This window comes from Moschus berezovskii, chromosome X, assembly GCF_049115385.1.
Source record: "Moschus berezovskii isolate FMDL1 chromosome X, NW_MosBer_1.0, whole genome shotgun sequence".
NCBI classification, from domain to species: domain Eukaryota; kingdom Metazoa; phylum Chordata; class Mammalia; order Artiodactyla; family Moschidae; genus Moschus; species Moschus berezovskii.
The window spans coordinates 96,855,644-96,876,249 of record NC_142488.1 but is presented as its reverse complement, the minus strand read 5'-3'; the positions used below and the strand labels follow the sequence as shown (position 1 = coordinate 96,876,249).

Genomic DNA, 20,606 nt, shown 5'->3' with positions numbered 1-20,606 from the left:
ATCTACTTCGGTATACAAATTACTTCAGATAACTTATCAGTACCTCTCCATCATATCAGAATTCCTAGCCTATAAATTCCAACAGCACATTGTTTCCACTTCTTATATTCTGTAGTTGTATTATTCATGTGTCTTTTTCTCCTAGTAGATTGTGAGTAGGTGGAAGACTGGACCTTAATCATTAAAAGAAAAAAATCCCCATAATGCTTAATCTTTGCTGAAAGAATAGCTTTTGAATTTAGAAAAACAGATTTTCTCATCTAAGTTTTATTCATTAAAAGCCTCTACTCAATCAATTTTGAGGGGAAAAAAGGGTTTAGAGAACATATATTGGACTCCTGCCATGCGTCAGGTTTAACCCTAAGCTTTTTACATGTGTCATCTTGTTTAAACAGTAACAACCTTATGGAATAGGCATTTTAATATCCAAATTTAATAGACAAGAAAAGGTCCTGAAGCTTGACTAAAGGCCAGGCAGCTGGTTAGTTGCAGACTGTGATTCAATTCAAGCCCAGGTTCTATCTGACTTTAAAGCCCATGATCTCTCCACTATAGTACACTGCCTCCATTGTGTAACAGCAAAGAAGCCTTTAAAGGGCGTCACATTCCTTGTGAAGAAAATAAATGAAAGAGAGAAAAAAAAAACCCTCAAAGTCAGCTATTATCCAATCTTCAAATCCTTCTTCATTTGACTACTTACTGTGATTTGGGGAACTCTCTTAAACAAGTATTTTATATCAACATATTCTACCCACCTCCTCCACAGTTCTAAGAGATACCTGGTCTAAGAAAATTTGGGAGAGTAGAAGACTGATTCAAAGCAGCTTGGCTGTTGGCAAATTTTGTTAACAGAAGCTTAATGTCATTACTTTATTCAAAAGCTGGGATGGTTCTAGTCACTGACGAATTTCAGCTGTACAGTTTCTTTTGTTGTTGTTCTGAGTGACACTTTAAGTGGGCCGAAAATGAAGACTTGCAGCAATTATCATCCTCTATTACAGTGTTCAATTTTCAAATTACAGTGAACACAAAGATATTCTACCTATTTTACCTATGAATTTATATTGAACTAAGTAAAATAAATGTTTTAGTATGGTTATTTGTCAGCCTGATTTTTGGTACCAAGGTATTCAGCTTTCAGTTTAACTGAAACCCACATAAATAACACTAGGCATGTAGTCGAACATAATTACTTGATGAGGGGCTGGGCAGGGTGAATATATAAAAGGAAAGAATGTGGATATAAGCAAACTAGATTTTCCTGTTCTTAAGCCACCACTTTTTTTAAAATAAAAACTTTCATAAAAATTTGGCTCAGAATTTATAAAACAGAAAACTTAAAATCAAGAATTATGGTAAGAGGATTCTTTTACTCAGATTCCTGTGAACAAAATCAAAATCTGAGTGTTGTGGCTATTTTGATATATGAGAACTGAGAGAAATCTATTTTTTCCCCAATCAAAAACCTATGCATCGAATCACTGTGTCATACATCTGAAACTAATATTGTATGTCAATTATACTTCAATTTAAAAAGCTAAAGTTTGCATGCTGCAACTAGAAGATTCCACAAGCTGCAACAAAGACCTGACACAGCCAAATAAATAAAAATAATTTTTAAGAGGAGTAAGCAAAAACACCCATATGTGTAATATTTGAAAGGGAGGACTCCTAAAGGAAAGAGGAGCTGCAGACTGTAACACAGCTTCTCATAAGTCTAAGGAATTACAGAAATATGAGTACAGACCATTTGCATGAAGATGATCCCTGTGAACAGTGTGAAGAAATACACTGTAAGGAAGAGCATTGAGAAAAGGGGGAATTTGACCCAGGCGATAGGTTATGACTCAGATTATAGCATTTTTTCAAAGACACAATCAAAACCTTTATTATAGTAAGTGAATATTTTTTAAAAAAAGTCCTGAGAGACTCATTGTAAGAGCTTCCTTTTGTTCAATGAGAAAATCACAGAAAGACTATAAAACTAGGTCCTACACAGATAAGAATTTGTTTAACTGCTCTTCTCATGTAAGAACCAAACCAGTAGTTTTGTAAAGGGTTCTAAACCTCAAATTTAAGCAGGAACAGATACATACAAATGCACCCACTATAAATATAAATATAGATAGGTAGATAGATAGATACTGGTACAGTATACAGACACCTGGTAAGTCTTCCAGTTAATTTCATATACTAGGAGAGCAGAGAAAATTTAATGCGACCAGAAATGTTTCAGATATTTTTAGTCATGCTTTAAGTTCAAGGACAAATTTTAAGATATTAATGAAACTAAGTTCTTCCTCATCTGAGACCACACAGGAGTGCTATCTCTTTGGCAGCAAACTGCAAGGACACATGTGACAGATCTCTGCCCAGGAAGCCAATTTGAATCTCAGGATGTGAGGCTCAGATGAGGAACTGACTGGTCATTACATAATTCTGCTAGCAGTAGGCCATGCTGCCCCAAACTCAGGACCCCAACAATGAAGCCAAGTGCATATTATTTATCTTGATTGTTGTGTCAAGTACCCATGACAAACCGATACAACATGGTCCATTGCTTCAGATGTATATAACAAAATTATCAACCATTAACATAAAGAACACTTTGACTAATCTATTTTGTAAATGAAAGTCTGTACCACTTAATCTCCATCACCTATTTCTGCCCCCCAGCCCGATCCCCCTCACCTTTGGCAACCACCTATTTGTTCTCTGTATCTATGACTCTGTTTCTATTTGGTTATGTTTGTTCATTTGTTTTGTTCTTTAGAATCCACATATAAGTGAAATCATATACTATTTGTCTTTCTCTGCCTGATATACTTAATTTAGCATAATATCTTCTAGGTCCGTTCATGTTGTTGCAAGTGGTTAAGATTTCATTCTTTTTATGGCTGAATAATATTTCACTGTATATAGGAGATAAAGAAGTACAAATTTCAGTTACAAAATAAATGAGTCACAGGTATGAAATGCACAGTGTGTGGAATATAGTCAGTAATCATGAGTGTGTGCCTGCTAAGTCGATTCTCTAGGCAAGAATATTGGAGTGGATTGCCATTTCCTTCTTCAGGGGATCTTCCCAACCCAGGGATCAAACTCAAGTCTCCTGCATTGGCAGGCAGGTTCTTTACCACTAGCGCCATCTGGAAGCCATCAATAATTATTCAGTATCTTTTTATGGTGACAAGTAACAATTATACAATCATGGTGATCATTTTGAAATGCATAGAAATATCAAATCATTGTGTTACATACCAGGAACTAACATAGTGTTATAGGTCAATTCAAAACCAAACAAACTTATAGAAAAAGAGGTCAGATTTGTGGCTACCAGAGGCAGATAATGGGGGGAGGGGGGATGAGATAAAAGTAGTCAAAAGCTGCTGCTGCTGCTGCTGCTGCTAAGTCACTTCAGTCGTGTCCGACTCTGTGTGACCCCATAGAAGGAAGCCCAACAGGCTCCCCCTTCCCTGGGATTCTCCAGGCAAGAACACTGGAGTGGGTTGCCATTTCCTTCTCCAAGTCAAAAGCTACAAACTACTAATTATAAGATAAGTATGTACTAGGGATATAATATACTATATGACAAGCATAATTAACACAGTTATATATTATAAATGAAAGTTATTAAGAGAGCAAATCCTAAGAGTTCTCGTCACAAGTAAAAAAAAATTGTTTTTTCTATCTCTTTAATGAGTATCTACATGAGATGATGGATGTTCACTAAACCTGCTGTGGTCATCATTTCAGGATGTATGTAAGTCAAATCATTATGTTGTACACCTTAAACTTACACAGAGCTTTCTGTCAATTATATCTCAATAAAAGTGAAAAAAACAGAAAATCAAACAAAACAAACAAAATAAAACCACCTTGAGGAGCATTTTCCCAGGGTTGGCTAAGGGCCAAGCATGGTTTCCTGGGAGACTCTCAAGGAGAAAGCAACTAAATCTATTGTACTGTCTCTTTACAATCCACTCCCTCTCTTTCAATCAAGGTCTTTTTAACAATGAGACAGTCATATTTAGGCTTTTACAATTAGCACAGCATTTATATATAAGGTAAGTAAGAGCAATGTAACCATATCTAATACTTGCAGAAGGCAACGAAGGATGAAAATAGGCTCAAATAAATTATTCTTCTAGTCAATAAGACCATTTAAGACTTTTATATTGATGTAATAATTTAATTATCTGTTTACTCCCTTGATCTATGGCCACTTGAACTTTGTGATAACCTTGTACAGAGCTATTTAAAGTAATGAACTACATCTAATTCTTCCTCAGGCTAGTCACTCTCCATTGACATCACATGCTGGGAGGTTTTAGTTCAGTTTCCCAATACATTTGATTATCATAAAATTTGTTTATATAAGGCAGCTGAATCTTACCAACAATACCAGTATTACACTATCACAATATAGTTATGATACAGTTTCATTTGGTTACAAAAGAAATTGAGAAGTATCACAGAAGTGTTTATTAAATCTTCCTAGAATAATTGTTCTTTGCCCACATATCAGATATCATGGACAAGTGTTATCACCAGTGGTGATGTCATTTCTAGGTTCCATGTTAGCTGAGGATAAAGCCCATCATTTGTTTCAAGTTACACTATTATACAGTTTTCCCACTGACTGTTGTGCAGCAAGACCATCTCCCTTTCATGGGGAAAACATGTGTATCACTCAGCATTATTCCTATACCTGATCTCATTGGTCCATCCTTTGGTAGAAGTCAAGAGATCAGTAATGTAAGTTACAATTTCACCCAGAAAATTTCCATAAGTTTGAGGATCTGTATGTGTCTCAAAGATGCTCTTCAACTTCCATAAGTAAAAATGGAAAGTCATTACCCCATGACTACTTGGATCTCCATTCAAAGTAAAATAGTTAACAGACCCTGTTGTGTCAGAGTATATGCTCTTTCCCAGTGCTGAATGCTAGCATTCTCTAGCATTATTATTGGCTCTGTGACCATATTACCAAGTCTTTATCATCTTTCCAAGTAGATTCCCATTCTTTTCTTTGCTCTTGGAAGATGATTCTTACCAATCTGTCTATGTCAGAGTAATTGCTTTTCTTCTGAAAGACACTTTTCACTAAAAGTGAATTCAGCTTGTTCCATTACACCAAGGCCAGCTTCTATTTCACCTAGAGCCCTCTTTGGTTTCACTGGCCGATGTTTAACCCAACATGTATCTTGTTTCCTTTGAGTATTGATTGCTTGAATAACGTCAAGGTACATGCACTGTATCACCCAAATGCAGGGTGTCCCATGCCAGAGTCATGTGTATAGTGGTCACTCCCAAATTCAGTTTAGTCTGAGCATGCCATAAGGTTTTCCATAATCTTTCTTGTCTTAGGTTACGGTGGTCTCCAGTGAAAACACGAATCCACCTGCTGCTGCTGCTGCTAAGTCGCTTCAGTCATGTCAGACTCTGTGCGATCCCATAGATGGCAGTCCATCAGGCTCCTCTGTCCCTGGGATTCTCCAAGCAAGAACACTGGAGTGGGTTGCCATTTCCTTCTCCAATGCATTAAAGTGAAAAGTGAAAGTGAAGTTGCTCATGGACTGCAGCCTACCAGGCTCCTCTGTCCATGGGATTTTCCAGGCAAGAGTACTGGAGTGGGTTGCATTGCCTTCTCCCTGAATCCACCATATAATGCCTAATATGTTATTTTCATTTACAACCCATTGATACTTTTCATCTTGTTTAAAAGCTTTCCATCCACAAAACCAGGGATAATGTATGTTCTTACACAGTATACTACGGCTTGTCAGGCATACAACCACTACATGCTGTCCATTATGCTTTGGCATTTTGGTCATCAAATTTATGGTTATATATTTATCGATTTGCCTGACATTATCTGCTATGTGTCAAAATTGTTCAGAGGGAAGACATACCCGAATAATTTAATAAATTCCTAATGTTCTAATGAAGGTAAATATTTATAACTCAGTTTCAGCACCATTTCGACCAGTGAAGTGGAGTTAATGCAGTCAAATATTTAGTGATAGTTATAACTACCATATGCATCAAGTTCTACATTTTAAAAATGAATAGGAAGTTATGAAAATTAAATAACATGTAAATGACATTTCAGCACTCTCAAGTACATATAAGCAAAAGGGATTATCAGTCTCATATATTTAACATTTTAGTCACCAAAGAATAAACAGATATAGCCCATTAAATAGTGAAAGATGCCCTCTCAAAGCCTTCTCTAAAAGGTGATAAGTTTTAATGCTATTCTTAACTATTTGTACAGAAGTTAACTTTTTTAAGAAATAAAACTATGAAAATTACTTAAACAAGTGATGAGATCAGAGTTAATTTCAATGTATCTTGTGCAACACCAGGTAGTTCTTTATGAACTGTATTATTTGCTTATGGAGTTTAATGCCATCTTAATAGACTTCACATCGCACTTGGAGAACAGAAATACATACCTCACCATGAACATTCACAAACCAAACACTCTTCTCATTGTAACTATAACCTTTGAATAGTTCATTATACTGGACACAAATTTCTTTCCAATCTCAGAGATAAAAACTAGTACAATATACAAATGTCAAATATTAACACAGTGTGAGACTACTGAATCGTCTGGCACAGGAATTTTAAACATCCTTTTGACCACAACTAGTAACAGGCTGAACCTGCCACCAATGTGATAAGCTGCTTCTTTAAAGAGAAGTACAGAAGTCAATTAACTTTAAACATTGAGATAATCATCACTCCTTACCATATGCTGGTGTCTAAATCTTTACTAAGGTTTTATAATAAGATTTTAATTTTTCATCTATTCCTAAGCTTATTTTCTTACCATCTAGAAATCTTCACTGCTCCCCCACTCTCAAATAAATTGGGTTAATCTTTGCTTATTGCAGAAAAAGTGCATGAAATGGTCAGAATCTGTCTTTGGAGAAACTTTTAAGTACATATAAAATATAATCTTGCCCCCCACTATGTGATCAGCTGAAAGCCTTAAATCCCTAGTGAGCATTCTGGAGAAGTGGCACACAGCTTTGCTGTTGAGTTCAGAATTCTTGAGAGGCAGAGGAGGTTAAGAAATAATTGTGGTGTGGATCAGAGTGGAAGCAAAGGAAGTGCTAAGAAGTAATCAGATCCTGCATATACAATGAAGGCAGAAACAAAGGACTTACTGACAGAGGTTATACAGGAAGTGAGAGAAAGAGAAGAATAAAGAATTAACTCCAAGTTTTCTGGCCTGGGGTCAAAAGAAGTTCTTTTGAAAATGGAAGCAATTACTAGTATGTTTGGGTGTCTACAGTAACAGAAGACGGAGCAGAGGATAGCGGGTATAGACACAGATGCAGAAATGTGGTAGAAGCCTGTGGAAGTACTCTTGATTACTTCAATTTTCTCAGTGGAATAAGACCCAAAATACAAGTTGAGAGTAAAACTGGAGGTAAGTACTAGAGATTTGAAGAGAAAGGAATTTGTATGATTAGTCACCTATGAAAGGAGAGGAAATGGCTAAGAAAAGATGGTATGATTGTTGGGCAGCATTAAGCAAACTCACTCTGAGTTTGTGGTCACAAATTTAAAGTGAGATTAGCCAGTTGTAGAGATGCTAATCGGAGAAGGCAATGGCACCCCACTCCAGTACTCTTGCCTGGAAAATCCCATGGACAGAGGAGCCTGGTAGGCTGCAGTCCATGGGGTCGCTAAGAGTTGGACACGACTGAGCGACTTCACTTTCACTTTTCACTTTCATGCATTGGAGAAGGAAATGGCAACCCACTCCAGTGTTCTTGCCTGGAGAATCCCAGGGACGGGGGAGCCTGGTGTGCTGCTGTCTATGGGGTCGCACAGAGTCGGACACGACTGAAGTGACTTAGCAGCAGCAGAGATGCTAATGTTTTTCTGCTACTTCAGCTAAGCAAAGAACAGGCACAGAATAGGCCGGAAGCAGGATGTAATCCAGAGAAGGCAATGGGAAGCCACTCCAGTACTCTTGCCTAGAAAATCCCATGGGTGGAGGAGCCTGGTAGGCTGAGTCCATGGGGTCACTCAGTCGGACACGACTGAGAGACCTCACTTTCACTTTCACGCATTGGAGAAGGAAATGGCAACCCACTCCAGTGTTCTTGCCTGGAGAATCCCAAGGACGGGGGAGCCTGGTGGGCTTCCATCTATGGGGTCGCACAGTCGGACACGACTGAAGTGACTTAGCAGCAACAGCAGGATGTAATCAGGATTGGGTTTTGACAACAAGTATAACAAAGAGAGAGAAGGGCCAAGGAAACTGAAGATATATACATGGGAATGGCTATGGAAGTTAAGCTGAGTAAGGAAGAGAAGTGAGGATATCAGAGGGCTGAGGGGCAGTTTAAAGGTAGTAGGATCAACATTAGACAAACAGGTACTTCCCTGTTCAATGATACTTCAGTATTTTTGTTCTATTATTTCTATACTCTGTACTTGTTTATACACCAGTTGTTAATATATGGGAGAAATTATGACTCTGTTGCTCTGTTTGGAATAAGTACTATATTATGCACAATTAGATCTTTAAATTTGCCTACTCATTTGGAAAACTCAGCAGTGGCCACAGGACTGGAAAAGGTCAGTCTTCATTCCAATCCCAAAGAAAGGCAATGCCAAAGAATGCTCAAAATACCGCACAATTGCACTCATCTCACATTCTAGTAAAGTCATGCTCAAAATTCTCCAAGCCAGGCTTCAGCAATATGTGAACCGTGAACTCCCAGATGTTCAAGCAGGTTTTAGAAAAGGCAGAGGCACCAGAGATCAAATTGCCAACATCCGCTGGATCATGGAGAAAGCAAGAGAGTTCCAGAAAGACATCTATTTCTGCTTCATTGACTATGCCAAAGCCTTTGACTGTGTGGATCACAATAAACTGTGGAACATTCTGAAAGAGATGGGAATCCCAGACCACCTGACCTGCCTCTTGAGAAACCTGTATGCAGGTCAGGAAGCAACAGTTAGAACTGGACATGGAACAACAGACTGGTTCCAAATAGGAAAAGGAGTACGTCAAGGCTGTATATTGTCACCTTGTTTATTTAACTTATATGCAGAGCACATCATGAGGAATGCTGGGCTGGAAGAAGCACAAGCTGGAATCAAGATTGCCAGGAGAAATATCAATAACCTCAGATATGCAGATGATACCACCCTTATGGCAGAAAGTGAAGAGGAACTCAAAAACCTCTTGATGAAAGTGAAAGAGGAGAGTGAAAAGGTTGGCTTGAAGCTCAACATTCAGAAAACAAAGATCATGGCATCTGGTCCTATCACTTCATGGGAAATAGATGGAAAAACAGTGGAAACAGTGTCAGACTTTATTTTTTTGGGCTCCAAAATCACTGCGGATGCTGACTGCAGCCATGAAATTAAGACACTTACTCCTTGGAAGGAAAGTTATGACCAACCTAGATAGTATATTAAAAAGCAGAGACATTACTTTGCCAACAAAGGTCCGTCTAGTCAAGGCTATGGTTTTTCCCGTGGTCATGTATGGATGTGAGAGTTGGACTGTGAAGAAAGCTGATCGCTGAAGAATTGATGCTTTTGAACTGTGGTGCTGGAGAAGACTCTTGAGAGTCCCTTGGACTGCTAGGAGATCCACCCAGTCCATTCTAAGGGAGATCAATCCTGGGTGTTCATTGGAAGGACTGATGCTAAAGCTGAAACTCCAATACTTTGGCCACCTCATGCGACAAGTTGACTCACTGGAAAAGACTCTGATGCTGGGAAAGGTTGGGGGCGGGAGGAGAAGTGGACGACAGAGAATGAGATGGCTGGATGGCATCACCGACTCTGTGGACATGAGTTTGAGTGAACTCCGGGAGTTGGTGATGGACAGGGAGGCCTGGCGTGCTGTGATTCATGGGGTCGCGGAGAGTCGGACACGACTGAGCGACTGCACTGGACTGAACTGAATATTCAGCCTAGTCTCTCTTCCTAGCCCTGCCCCCAAATGCAAATGAACACATGCATAGGCACATAGGAGAAGGAAATGGCAACCCACTCCAGTATTCTTGCCTGGAGAATTCCATGGATAGATAGAGGAGCCTGGCAGGCTGCAGTCCATAGGGTCGCAAGAGTGGGACACAACTTAGTGACTAAACCACCACCTTGTACTTTCTAGTTTCTAAATTTTCTATATTGTATATGAAATGCTTTTGTCATTTAGAAAAATGTGCAAAAGAACATATGTATTTATACACATATATACTTAAATGCTGCTGTGCTCTCTAATAAAGTATTAGAAGATTTAACCCAATAGGATAAGGCCTTAGAACAGTTTCAGAAAATAAGAGATCTGAGAGTACAGAAGCTGACATACTTTTAAAAACTACCAGTTTTCACAAAATACACGCATGGATCATTGTCCAGCAAGGGAAGCAAATTAAAATGCATGACACTGAATCTACAATTAAAACAGTAAAATACTTTTAAATTGGAAGAAAGGATCATTACAAACCTGCTTTCTGCTTTGAGCTCTTGCATTCCGTAATCTTCGAGCAGAATAAAAGATAAAATAGCCCACAGTTGCTGCCGTAATAATGAAAAAGGACACAGAAACAAAAAAAATCGAATAGTGATTCACCCAAGGACCATGTTTTTTCCCTACTTCAATGACCATTGTTACTTGTATGCCTCTTTGAATAGATTGTAGAATTTTGGTGCCTTTCAGATTGCCAATCATGATTGCAACAATGTCTCCTGCACCTGTAAAAGAAAAGGAATTCAGTTTTAGTTTGGTAAAGCTAAAATATAAAATTTTTCTTAGTATAAAAATCCAATTGCTAAAATGATTTTAAAGGACACTCAATGAGACAAAGGAAGGACACTCCTTAATTCAATTAACATTTATTGGGCACATATGTATACGTAAGTTATAGGGAATATAAGCATACTGAGACTTGGTTACTGACCTTAAGGAACTCATAGTTTAGTAAGGAAGCCATGATATTAACATATAATAAATACCTCCCCCCTTCTCAGATTTGCTACCTATAATTTAAAAGTATTGGGTTTGGGGCCCAATTTGCCTCTTACATGAAGGTTTTCTTAAAGTAGTCACCTGGATAGTAGGGAATTCTAGAGAATCTGAGATTTGGGAAAAATGAAAAATTTAAGTATATATTTCTGAATTTATAAAGTGATACACTATCTCATGAGCCTGCCACTAAAATGTATAAGGAAGGGACTTCCCTCGAAGTCCGGTGGTTAAGACTCCACACTTCTACTTCTGGGGGCATGGGTTTTATTCCTGGTTGGGGAACTAAGATTCCATATCCCACATGCAACATAGTCAAAAAAATAAAGAAAAATAAAATGTATAAGGATATATATATATCAAGATTAATAATTTGTGATAATGATTACTGCCCAAATGGACAACATATACATATATACACACACATATATGTATATATATACTATATATGTGTTTATGTGTGTGTATATATATATATATATATGTCCATGCACCATTTTTCTATATCCTCAAAAGCAATATAAAATTTGTCCAAGGTGCCCTAAGGTTTTGCATGGATCTAATCAGGTTAGCAATGAATGTAACATGTACAATTGATAGAAATGTGCTTCCATTCAACTCCAACTAAAGTCAAGTCTGAAACTAGACTGAACTTTTTACTTAGTCTAATAGTCTATAAGTCTTAGTCTAAAGGCTAAATCTCTGTAACATCTCCCGCTTTACCAACTTTATAAATCTTGTGACAAAAATTAAGCACAGACATTATCGTTCCCAATCTTTCCCAATGGTGTGAGAATGTTACTCTTACCAGTCCAATGCTTATCATGGTTTATATTCCTTCTAGTTTAAATGACCTGAGACCAGTAATGTTTAGGAAAAGGTTAGAGTTCTTTGCTATTCACACTTTCAATGATCAAATCAAGAGTACAAACCTCAAATGGCAATGTCTATAGCAGAATTATTACCTAAGTAATCTCCTAAATTTATGGCTCCCAGTGGCCAAAGTCTACAAAAGATCAAGATTCTCCCCTCACTTGAAGTCACTAACTCAAAAAATATATTCATAGAGTATTAGAGATCCTTGAAGTTCCAAAAGATATTATTTTATCACAGGATAGCCATTCAGTTAAACCCTTTTGTATTACTGCTGACTCATTTGCCATTACTCAGTTTGGAAATACTGAAGACTCACTTTCTCCTCACTTACATGAGTAAAATTTCAAAAGCAGCAGGAAGTGAAGGAGGCTAAAATGTTTTCTGTTGTATCTCTTTCCTCTATCAGTATATAATGCAAATGGTCCTAAATAACTGGCTATTTTGCAAGAGAGAGGCTGATTTTTCTCTTTATTTGGGAGCTTTAAGTTTCTAGCTTTGGCACTAAAAGCACAGAAATTATTTCAATTCTATTTTGTAATTATTTGGCTTTACAAGCTATCCGTCAGGAAAGCTTCTAGTTATAAAGTTTTGATTAACTATAGCATTCACTTCTGATACTGTAAAATGTATAATATTTGTATAGATCATTCTAAAAATGAGGTTTAGGAATATATGATATTTCTAAAGACTTCTTTTTAAATCACAGATGTGTCTTTCTAAATGTTTTTTTACTAATAGAAGTACATTTTCATTCTTTTAGAAGATATGAGGTGGGTGGCAGGGGTGGATGCTCAGGAATATACTGGCCTTTGTGGTCAAATGGAGATTAAGAAATGAGCAGAGTCAAGAAATGTACATTGTCTACACATAAGGAACAATGCTGTGCTTCAATCACCCCTATTCATATTCATATATGCTATATGTAGTACAAGTATCTATTGAATTAGCTTTCTAATCATATAAAAGTCCTATTTTTAAGCATTATTATACATCTCCTAGTCTCTACACCCTTGCAACTATTTTAAAACTGCTCCCCCCGCACTGTTCCTGGTCACAGTTAATGGCATCACAACCCACTGGTCACCAGGTTTAGTGACATCAGAATCACATTTGAATACCCCCTGCTAACCTAGTCAGTCATATATTGGATTGGCTAAAAAGTTCCCTTGGGTTTTTCCCTAACATCATACGGAAAAACCCAAATTAACATTTTGGCCAGCCCAATAGATAATACGGGCTTCCTGGGTGGCTCAGCGGTAAAGAATTTGCTTGCAACGCAGGAAATGAGGCAGGAGCCACAGGTTCGACCCTTGGGTCAGGAAGATCTCCTGGAGGAGGAAATGGCAACCGACTCCAGTATTCTTGCCTGGGAAATCCCATAGACTCAGGAGCCTGGCGGCCTACAGTCCACAGTGTCCCAAAGAGTCAGACACGACTTAGCGACTGAGCATGCATGTGTGCAATAGATAAAACTTCCTTAGCATCTCTCATTTTCAGAAACTCCATTCCATTCCTGTTGCCTATATAATAGGTCCTCATAATTTCTTTGACTGAACTACTTCAGTAACCTAACTGGTCACTCTTAAACTCCAAATTTCCCCCTTCCCTTAAAGTTTCATCAGTGTTTACCTTCCTGGTTGACTTTTGCCATTATGTAGTTGGATCATGACTCTTCCCTGCTCAAAAATCTTCAGTGGCTCCTTATTATTCATTCAATTTTTTACTTCTTGGCCTAGTATTTAAAGCCTTATATGATCTGGTCCCAAACCAACTTTTCCAGTTTGATGTATCTCCACTACAACCATATCTCATGAACACTTGGATCCATCCAGTCACACAGGATCGGCTAGTATCTTTCACTTTTCATAACTTTCCTTTTGTTCATTCTGTTCTCTCAGCCTAAAAGGTCCTACATCTGCTGACACTCCTCCTCCCTTTTCTGCCTATGTATTACTTAACTCCCAGTTCAAATGTTGCATTCTATGCTATTTCCCCCCAAGTTCCAAGTTCAGTTCAGTTCAGTTCAGTTCAGTCGCTCAGTCGTGTCCGACTCTCCGAGACCCCATGAATCACAGCACGCCAGGCCTCCATATTTCCTCTTTGTTCCCCTGTCACTTGGGTTTTAACTTCTAGCTAGTACTTCATTTTCTTTTGCATTTCAATTGGCATGCCATACTCCCTCTATCTTTTAGTTAACTATAGCAACACTCTTTATCTAGTATTGTCAGGGAATTAGGTATTCCATATAAGCAAAATTCCCAAGTTTAACAAAAAAGTTTCATACAAATACTTAATTTCAACAATTCTGAATGGACATTTTAAAGAGCCATCCATACTGCACTACTTTCCTAACTAGGATATACTGATTATGATTTACTATTGATAGTGGATCATCTTTGTAAACCATTATTTAATATAGTAGTTAGGTTATTTGTCCCTAAACTGTTATGATTTTCCAGCAAAGTCACAGATTTGGGGAGCTAGAATCAACCTTAGAGATCATCCAGTCTGACTCGTTTATGAGCTCTTACTTTGAGTAATTTTCTTTGGGGAAGACAGCTTGTCATTTATTGCTGCTTTTCACTCTTTCTAATTTTATACCTCTAATCTACTATCAGTTCTGAAAAGTCAATCAAGCTTGGATCTAAGCAAAGAGTAAAACAGGCTTTCAGAGAGAACTTGAGGGGTTCGGGGCAAGTACCCTCTGTTATTTAGATTGGTTGCTCAGTGATATTTTTACTTCCTGAATCCTGGCTACTTTCTGGATAATTAAAGTTGCCAGATTAGATCTACAAACTAGACCTTATTCTAAGTGTTTTACCTGTATTAACATATTTAATCCTTATATCAACCCTACAAGGTAGGCATTGCTATTATCCAATTAGACATAAGACTGGCTAACTTGCCTAGGATAACACAAGCTAATACATGCAGAATTGGTATCTGAACCCAGGCAGTTTGGCTTCAGTGCCTCTGCTCTTCACCATCATACATCAGTTCTCTATCTTCAGTGAAACCTAAAGCTATTATTTGACAGTATAAAATGTTAAATAGGTACATTGGAGGAGGGAGTGGTTAAGATCTAATGACTGGCTCTTGAGGGAGATGGAAGAAGCCTTGATTGGTAGTGTGTGCCAATTTCCATGTTATAAATACTACTCCCATGGCCATATAAGTGGCTTCCCTGGTGGCTCCAGTGGTAAGGAATCTGCCTGCCAAGCAGAAGACGCAGGTTCAATCCCTGGGTCGAGAAGATCCCCTGGAGAAGGAAATGGCAAACTACTCCAGTATTCTTGCCTGGGAAATCCCTCGGACAGAGGAACCTGATGAGCTACGGCCCATGGGGTCACAAAAGAATCAGACATGACTTACTGACTAAACAACAAACAACAACAATGGCCATAAAAATGTGGAGTTAGGAAAATATGGGTACAATTGGATGAGTCAGAAAACTCCAGTGCACCACTGGACATTATAGAGTCAAAACTTAAATACATGTAGTATACAATTATAACAAAATTATTAATACTTTGTTTATTATTTTCACTTTTTCATACTTATTTTAAAAAGTCAGTCAAAGTTCATGTACAGCCAAGTTAAATTTGTTTTTCTACTTGCTACTCTGTTAAAACCCAAAGAATACGTACCCCAAAACTTCAAAGAACTGTCAGACTTCTTTTTGTGGAAAAGAAAAAAAAACCCACCTTTTTCTGACTGGGGCATGTGAGTGAGTCAGTCTGTGTGTGTCTTGCCACAGCAGGCATGCCAAGTCTTTTTCTCCCTTAAGCTTTCTTCTGGTCTTTAAAATATTGGAGATTCAGAAGGCTGTTATTATGCTTCAGCTGATTCCAAACCTCTCAAATTAAAATTAATAACTTTGTAAGTGATTTTTTAAAGTCTCACACAGCATATTCTGTATAAAAAGTTAGTCATTTATTACTAACCTATATCACTGAATCTAACTTCCTTATGCTGTTTATTCTCATATAGTACAATAACATATTGCATGCAAATATTTTTACCACAATCTTTAGTATTATTATTTCCTTAAACCATTCTTACAGTTGATCTTTAAAACCAATGTTAGTGCACTAATACATATTCTTAAACAAGTTGTCAAGTGTTCCACTTTTCTATCCAACAACTTTGCTATAACAACTATCTCCTTTGGAAAAGACCAAGCCTAGGAAGCCAAATATGGGTTGCACAGCTCAGCTAATTACAACATAGTATTAAAAAGATCAAGGCTATGGTTCAATTAATCTTGTGGATCACTTATACAGAAGATAATACCTCAAAACTCATTAAGTATTTTGTAAGTATTTACACACACGACAGACACTATGGTAGGCCTTGGGGCCACAGAAAGGAATAAAATATAGTCCTTGCCCTCTAGGCATTTGCAGATGTCTCCTGTGTATTAGCCTTTCACCATTAGGAATATGAACTAAGCCTGAAAAATGAATTGTACATATCCATTTTCATGGTCAGTAATAGAAAGCAATAATTTTCAAACAGCATTCTGAACTGATGCTGGGTTAGTAGAATTGCTTCCTACATAAAAAAGACTATTTTCTTTCAATGTCCAGTCATTTGTAATATAACTATACTTGTTTTGATATTTATGAACCTAGTAGAACTTTATATTATCATATGTGAAATGAATCACCAGTTCAGGGTTGATGCACGTTGTGGGATGCTCGGGGCTGGTGTACGGGGATGACCCAGAGGGAGGATAAGGGGAGGAGGGAAGTGGGAGGGGGGTTCAGGACGGGGAATTCATGTACACCTGGGGCAGATTCATGTCAATGTATGGCAAAACCAACCAATACAATATTGTAAAATAATTAGCCTCCAATAAAAAATTAAAAAATAAATAAAAATTGGAAACCAGAAATGGACTAGAGTTTGAGGGCGGGAAGAAGTATAATGTGGCAAAAATAACTTTGAAGTGGGAATCACACCACTGGGTTGCAGCTTTTGCCTGAAGGAGACAGGGCTGTACTAAGCTTCTAAAATCAATTCTGGCAAAGGAATAAGACAACTTTCTCCTGCTACCCTTATGGAATCTTCAAACCAGCTATTTATTAATTTCATTGTTTTTCTAAAAATCATAGCATCTCTTCCCTGCCAAAAGAAAAATCTTTAATAGACTAAAAGTGTCATATGAAGAAAACTGATCATTAATTGGAGAACAAACATTAATGGCCTAAACCCTGATCACAGAACAGCTGTCATTTCAGGATTTAAATCTCTCTAAATCTGAACTTTGTTTCAAGGACTTACTTATAAATTTTAATGCTTTGTCTCTGATAAATTTTCAGAGTTGAAAAGCAAAAAGGAAAAGCTGTCATGTTTACAATTCTAGTGTGTTAACATCACTTTATAGTTGACAATTTAATGGTCAAGAATAGCTAATCTGAACCCTTGTTACTTAAATACACGTTCCGGGTCCAGCAGAACTTCGACACTTAATCTTGATAGACAAAATGTAGCAGTTACTCAATTCTATAGGGAATCCTTGAACTTTCCACTTAAAAACCATTAATAACATGATGCGGCTCGTTTCTCACATTTTCACTCTGCTATCTAGGGTATTTTGGGAGAAGAGACAGATTAGGAGTAGATGATAATTTAGCATAAGAGGAAATTTAAGCTCTAATCTCAAATGTTCAACAATGAATAATGGATACATGTATATGTATGGCTGAGTCCCTTCACTGTTCACCTAAAACTACCATAACATTGTTAACTGGCTATATGTGTGTGTGTTTGCTCAGTCATGTCTGACTCTTTGCGGCTCCATGGACTTTAGCCTGCTAAGCTCCTCTGTCTATGGCAAGAATACTGGAATGGGTTGCCACTTCCTACTCCAAGGAATCTTCCCAACTCAGGGATCAAACCAGCATCTCAAACCCCAAGTCTCTTATACTTGCAGGTGCATCCTTTACTACTAGTGTTAATTGGCCACACCCCAACACAAAATAAAAAGTTTAAAGTTTGAGAAAAAAACAATGAATAAAGGTTTTGGCATGTGCATATTCTGGGAACAAGTGTAATAAAATAGGTTATAGCAACTCTTACTACTGTTACTGAATATCATTCAATTATAATTAGCATCCTCATCACTACTGGCAAAAAACACTTCATAGTTATTATTCATAATATATAGAAATTTAACATTAGGATACTGCTGATGACCAATCTCATTCATTTCTTAAAAAAAAAAAAAAACTAACAAAATTATTGTTGTTGTTTAGTCACTAAGTCATGTTTGACACTTCTGTGGCCGCATGGACTGTAGCCTGCAAGGCTCCTCTGTCCATGGGATCTCCCAGGCAAGAACACTGGAGTGGGTAGCCATTCCCTTCTCCAGGGTATCTTCCCAACCCAGGGATTGAACCCACGTCTCCTGCATAGACAGGATTCTTTACCTGTGTGCCACTAGGGAAGCCCCAACGATATTATGCTTGCTTCATCTGCCTCAGTCGTGTCTGACTCTTTGTGACTGCATGGACTGTAACCCACCAGGCTCCTCTGTCCATGGGATTCTCCAGGCAAGAATACTGTAGTGGGTTGTCATTTTCTTCTCCAATATCTCCAATGATATTATGGTCTGGGTCTAATCTTATTTGTGAACACAGGCAAACTCATTGAATAAATTATTTGTCAAATGCAAACCATGCAGTGAGCTTTGTGCTTCAGGATCTTTCCCTCCCACATTTTAATATTAACGTGTCAAAATGTAAAATGAACTCTAAAATATTTTATAAAATATGAAATATCCTAAGCATAATAATGACATACTTACAGCATCTTGGCATTCAAACACAAAATACAAGGAGGTGAGGAAAGCTGTTCTAATATCTCTTTCAACCAGCTTTTCACTTTTAATATTAGAAAAGAAATCTTCACAGTGAGTGACTTACAAATAATAAGGGTAACTGAAAGCCAAAGTAGCTCTTAAAAAACGAAGCTCACATTCATTCTGATGATACAATGGGGGTCAACGCTTCTGAATTCACGTGTATATGAAATGAACAAGATCTAGGTATGGTGAATTTCAACACAATTTTCTAACAAACATTTCCTCCTTTAGAAAATCTGGAACCAATTCAAGTGAACTTCTTAAATATTCATTTGTCCACAGTAGCTTTTTTTTGGCCCACACCACCATGGCATTTGGGACCTTAGTTCACTAACCAGGGCTTGAACTCGCACCCCTGCAGTGGAAGCACAGTCTCAACTACTGCACCACCAGGGAAGTCCTCACCAAGTAGCTTTTAAAGGCTCAGTTTCCTTCCCTATAGCCCGAACTCTTTGGACAACTGGGAAAGGTCAATGTACTTCAAAGAGGGACACCAAAGCTCTCCAAACCAAGCAGTCCTAAGTGGATTTTTTTTAAAATGAGTAAAAAATAATTATCCAAACTTTTAAGCCAAACTAACCTCTCTTTATGCAAGTTCCTGTTTTGTGACAACTTGTTTTTTGCTCACTTCTGGTTACTACCAGTTACCAACAAACCAAATTTAGTTTCTTCAATTGACTGCTTCATAGCAGCTCTCAATTAAAAAAATTAGTTTCTATCATTGCACCTCAACAAACAAATATACAAGTGCTTTCTTAAAAGTATCTGGAAATATATGTCTATGGTTTACTGGGAACCAGACAAACCAGTATTGCACATCCCTTTAATGTGTTATGGGGCTTCCCCAGTGGCTTAGAGGTAAAGAATTCGCCTGAAATGCAGGAACCGCAGAAGTTCTTGCAGGAATGCAGGGAGGCTCTGGTTTTCTCCCTCGATCAGGAAGATCCCCTGGAGGAGGGCATGGCAATCCACTCTAGTATTCTTGCCTGGAGAATCGCATGGACAGAGGAGCCTGGTGGGCTATAATCCATAGGGTCGCAAAGAGTCGGTCATGACTGAAGTGATCTAGGACAGACGGACAGTCCTAACTAGCCGTTAGGTAAATTCTAGTCTATTGCAGAATATGAAACAGGTATTAGTACAGGTTGCCTGTTGCTTAAAGCCATGGTTCTTAACTTTTTGCACTGTTACAAATCATCTTTTTGAGGGAGGGGTGGTGGCAGTGAAGATGACGAAAATCACCTTTTATTATTATCATCCTTTTAAGCCAACAAGTGAAACAGAGGCACAGTCATGGGTAGTTCAACAAGTTGACTTTCTTTCTGCCCTGTATCCCCAAGCACTTCTGCTGTAAGATTTTGAAGGTAATAATACTTTAGACAATAGGTGACAGATTTGATACGGCACCAAAAAATTTCAGGCAGCTGGAACTTTCAGGAAATAGTATATTAATTAAATACTTAGGACTATATCTACCTAAGGAAACAAAAGACTTGTACATAGAAAACTATAAAACACTAGTGAAAGTAATCAAAGAGGACAATAGATGGAGAAATATACCGTGTTCGTGGATTGGAAGAATAAATATTGTGAAAATGAGTATACTACCCAAAGTAATTTATACATTCAATGCAATCCCTATCAAGCTACCAACGATATTTTTCACAGAACTAGAACAAATAATCTCACAATTTGTATGGAAATACAAAAAACCTCGAATAGCCAAAGCAATCTTGAAGAAGAAGAATGGAACTGGAGGAATTAACCTGCCGGACTTCAGGCTCTACTACAAAGCCACAGTCATCAAGACAGTATGGTACTGGCATAAAGACAGAAATATAGATCAAT

At 37.7% G+C, this 20,606-nt stretch overlaps 1 protein-coding gene across 1 annotated transcript in view; it reads right to left on the bottom strand.

Moving 5' to 3' along the window:
• The window catches only part of RNF128 (ring finger protein 128), a 73,610-nt gene that overhangs the window by 22,549 nt on the left and 30,455 nt on the right, over nucleotides 1-20,606 (bottom strand). The window contains exon 2 of the mRNA XM_055437902.2: nucleotides 10,496-10,743. Within this exon, the coding sequence (XP_055293877.1) occupies nucleotides 10,496-10,743 (248 nt within the window). The remainder of the gene's footprint in view (nucleotides 1-10,495; nucleotides 10,744-20,606) is intronic.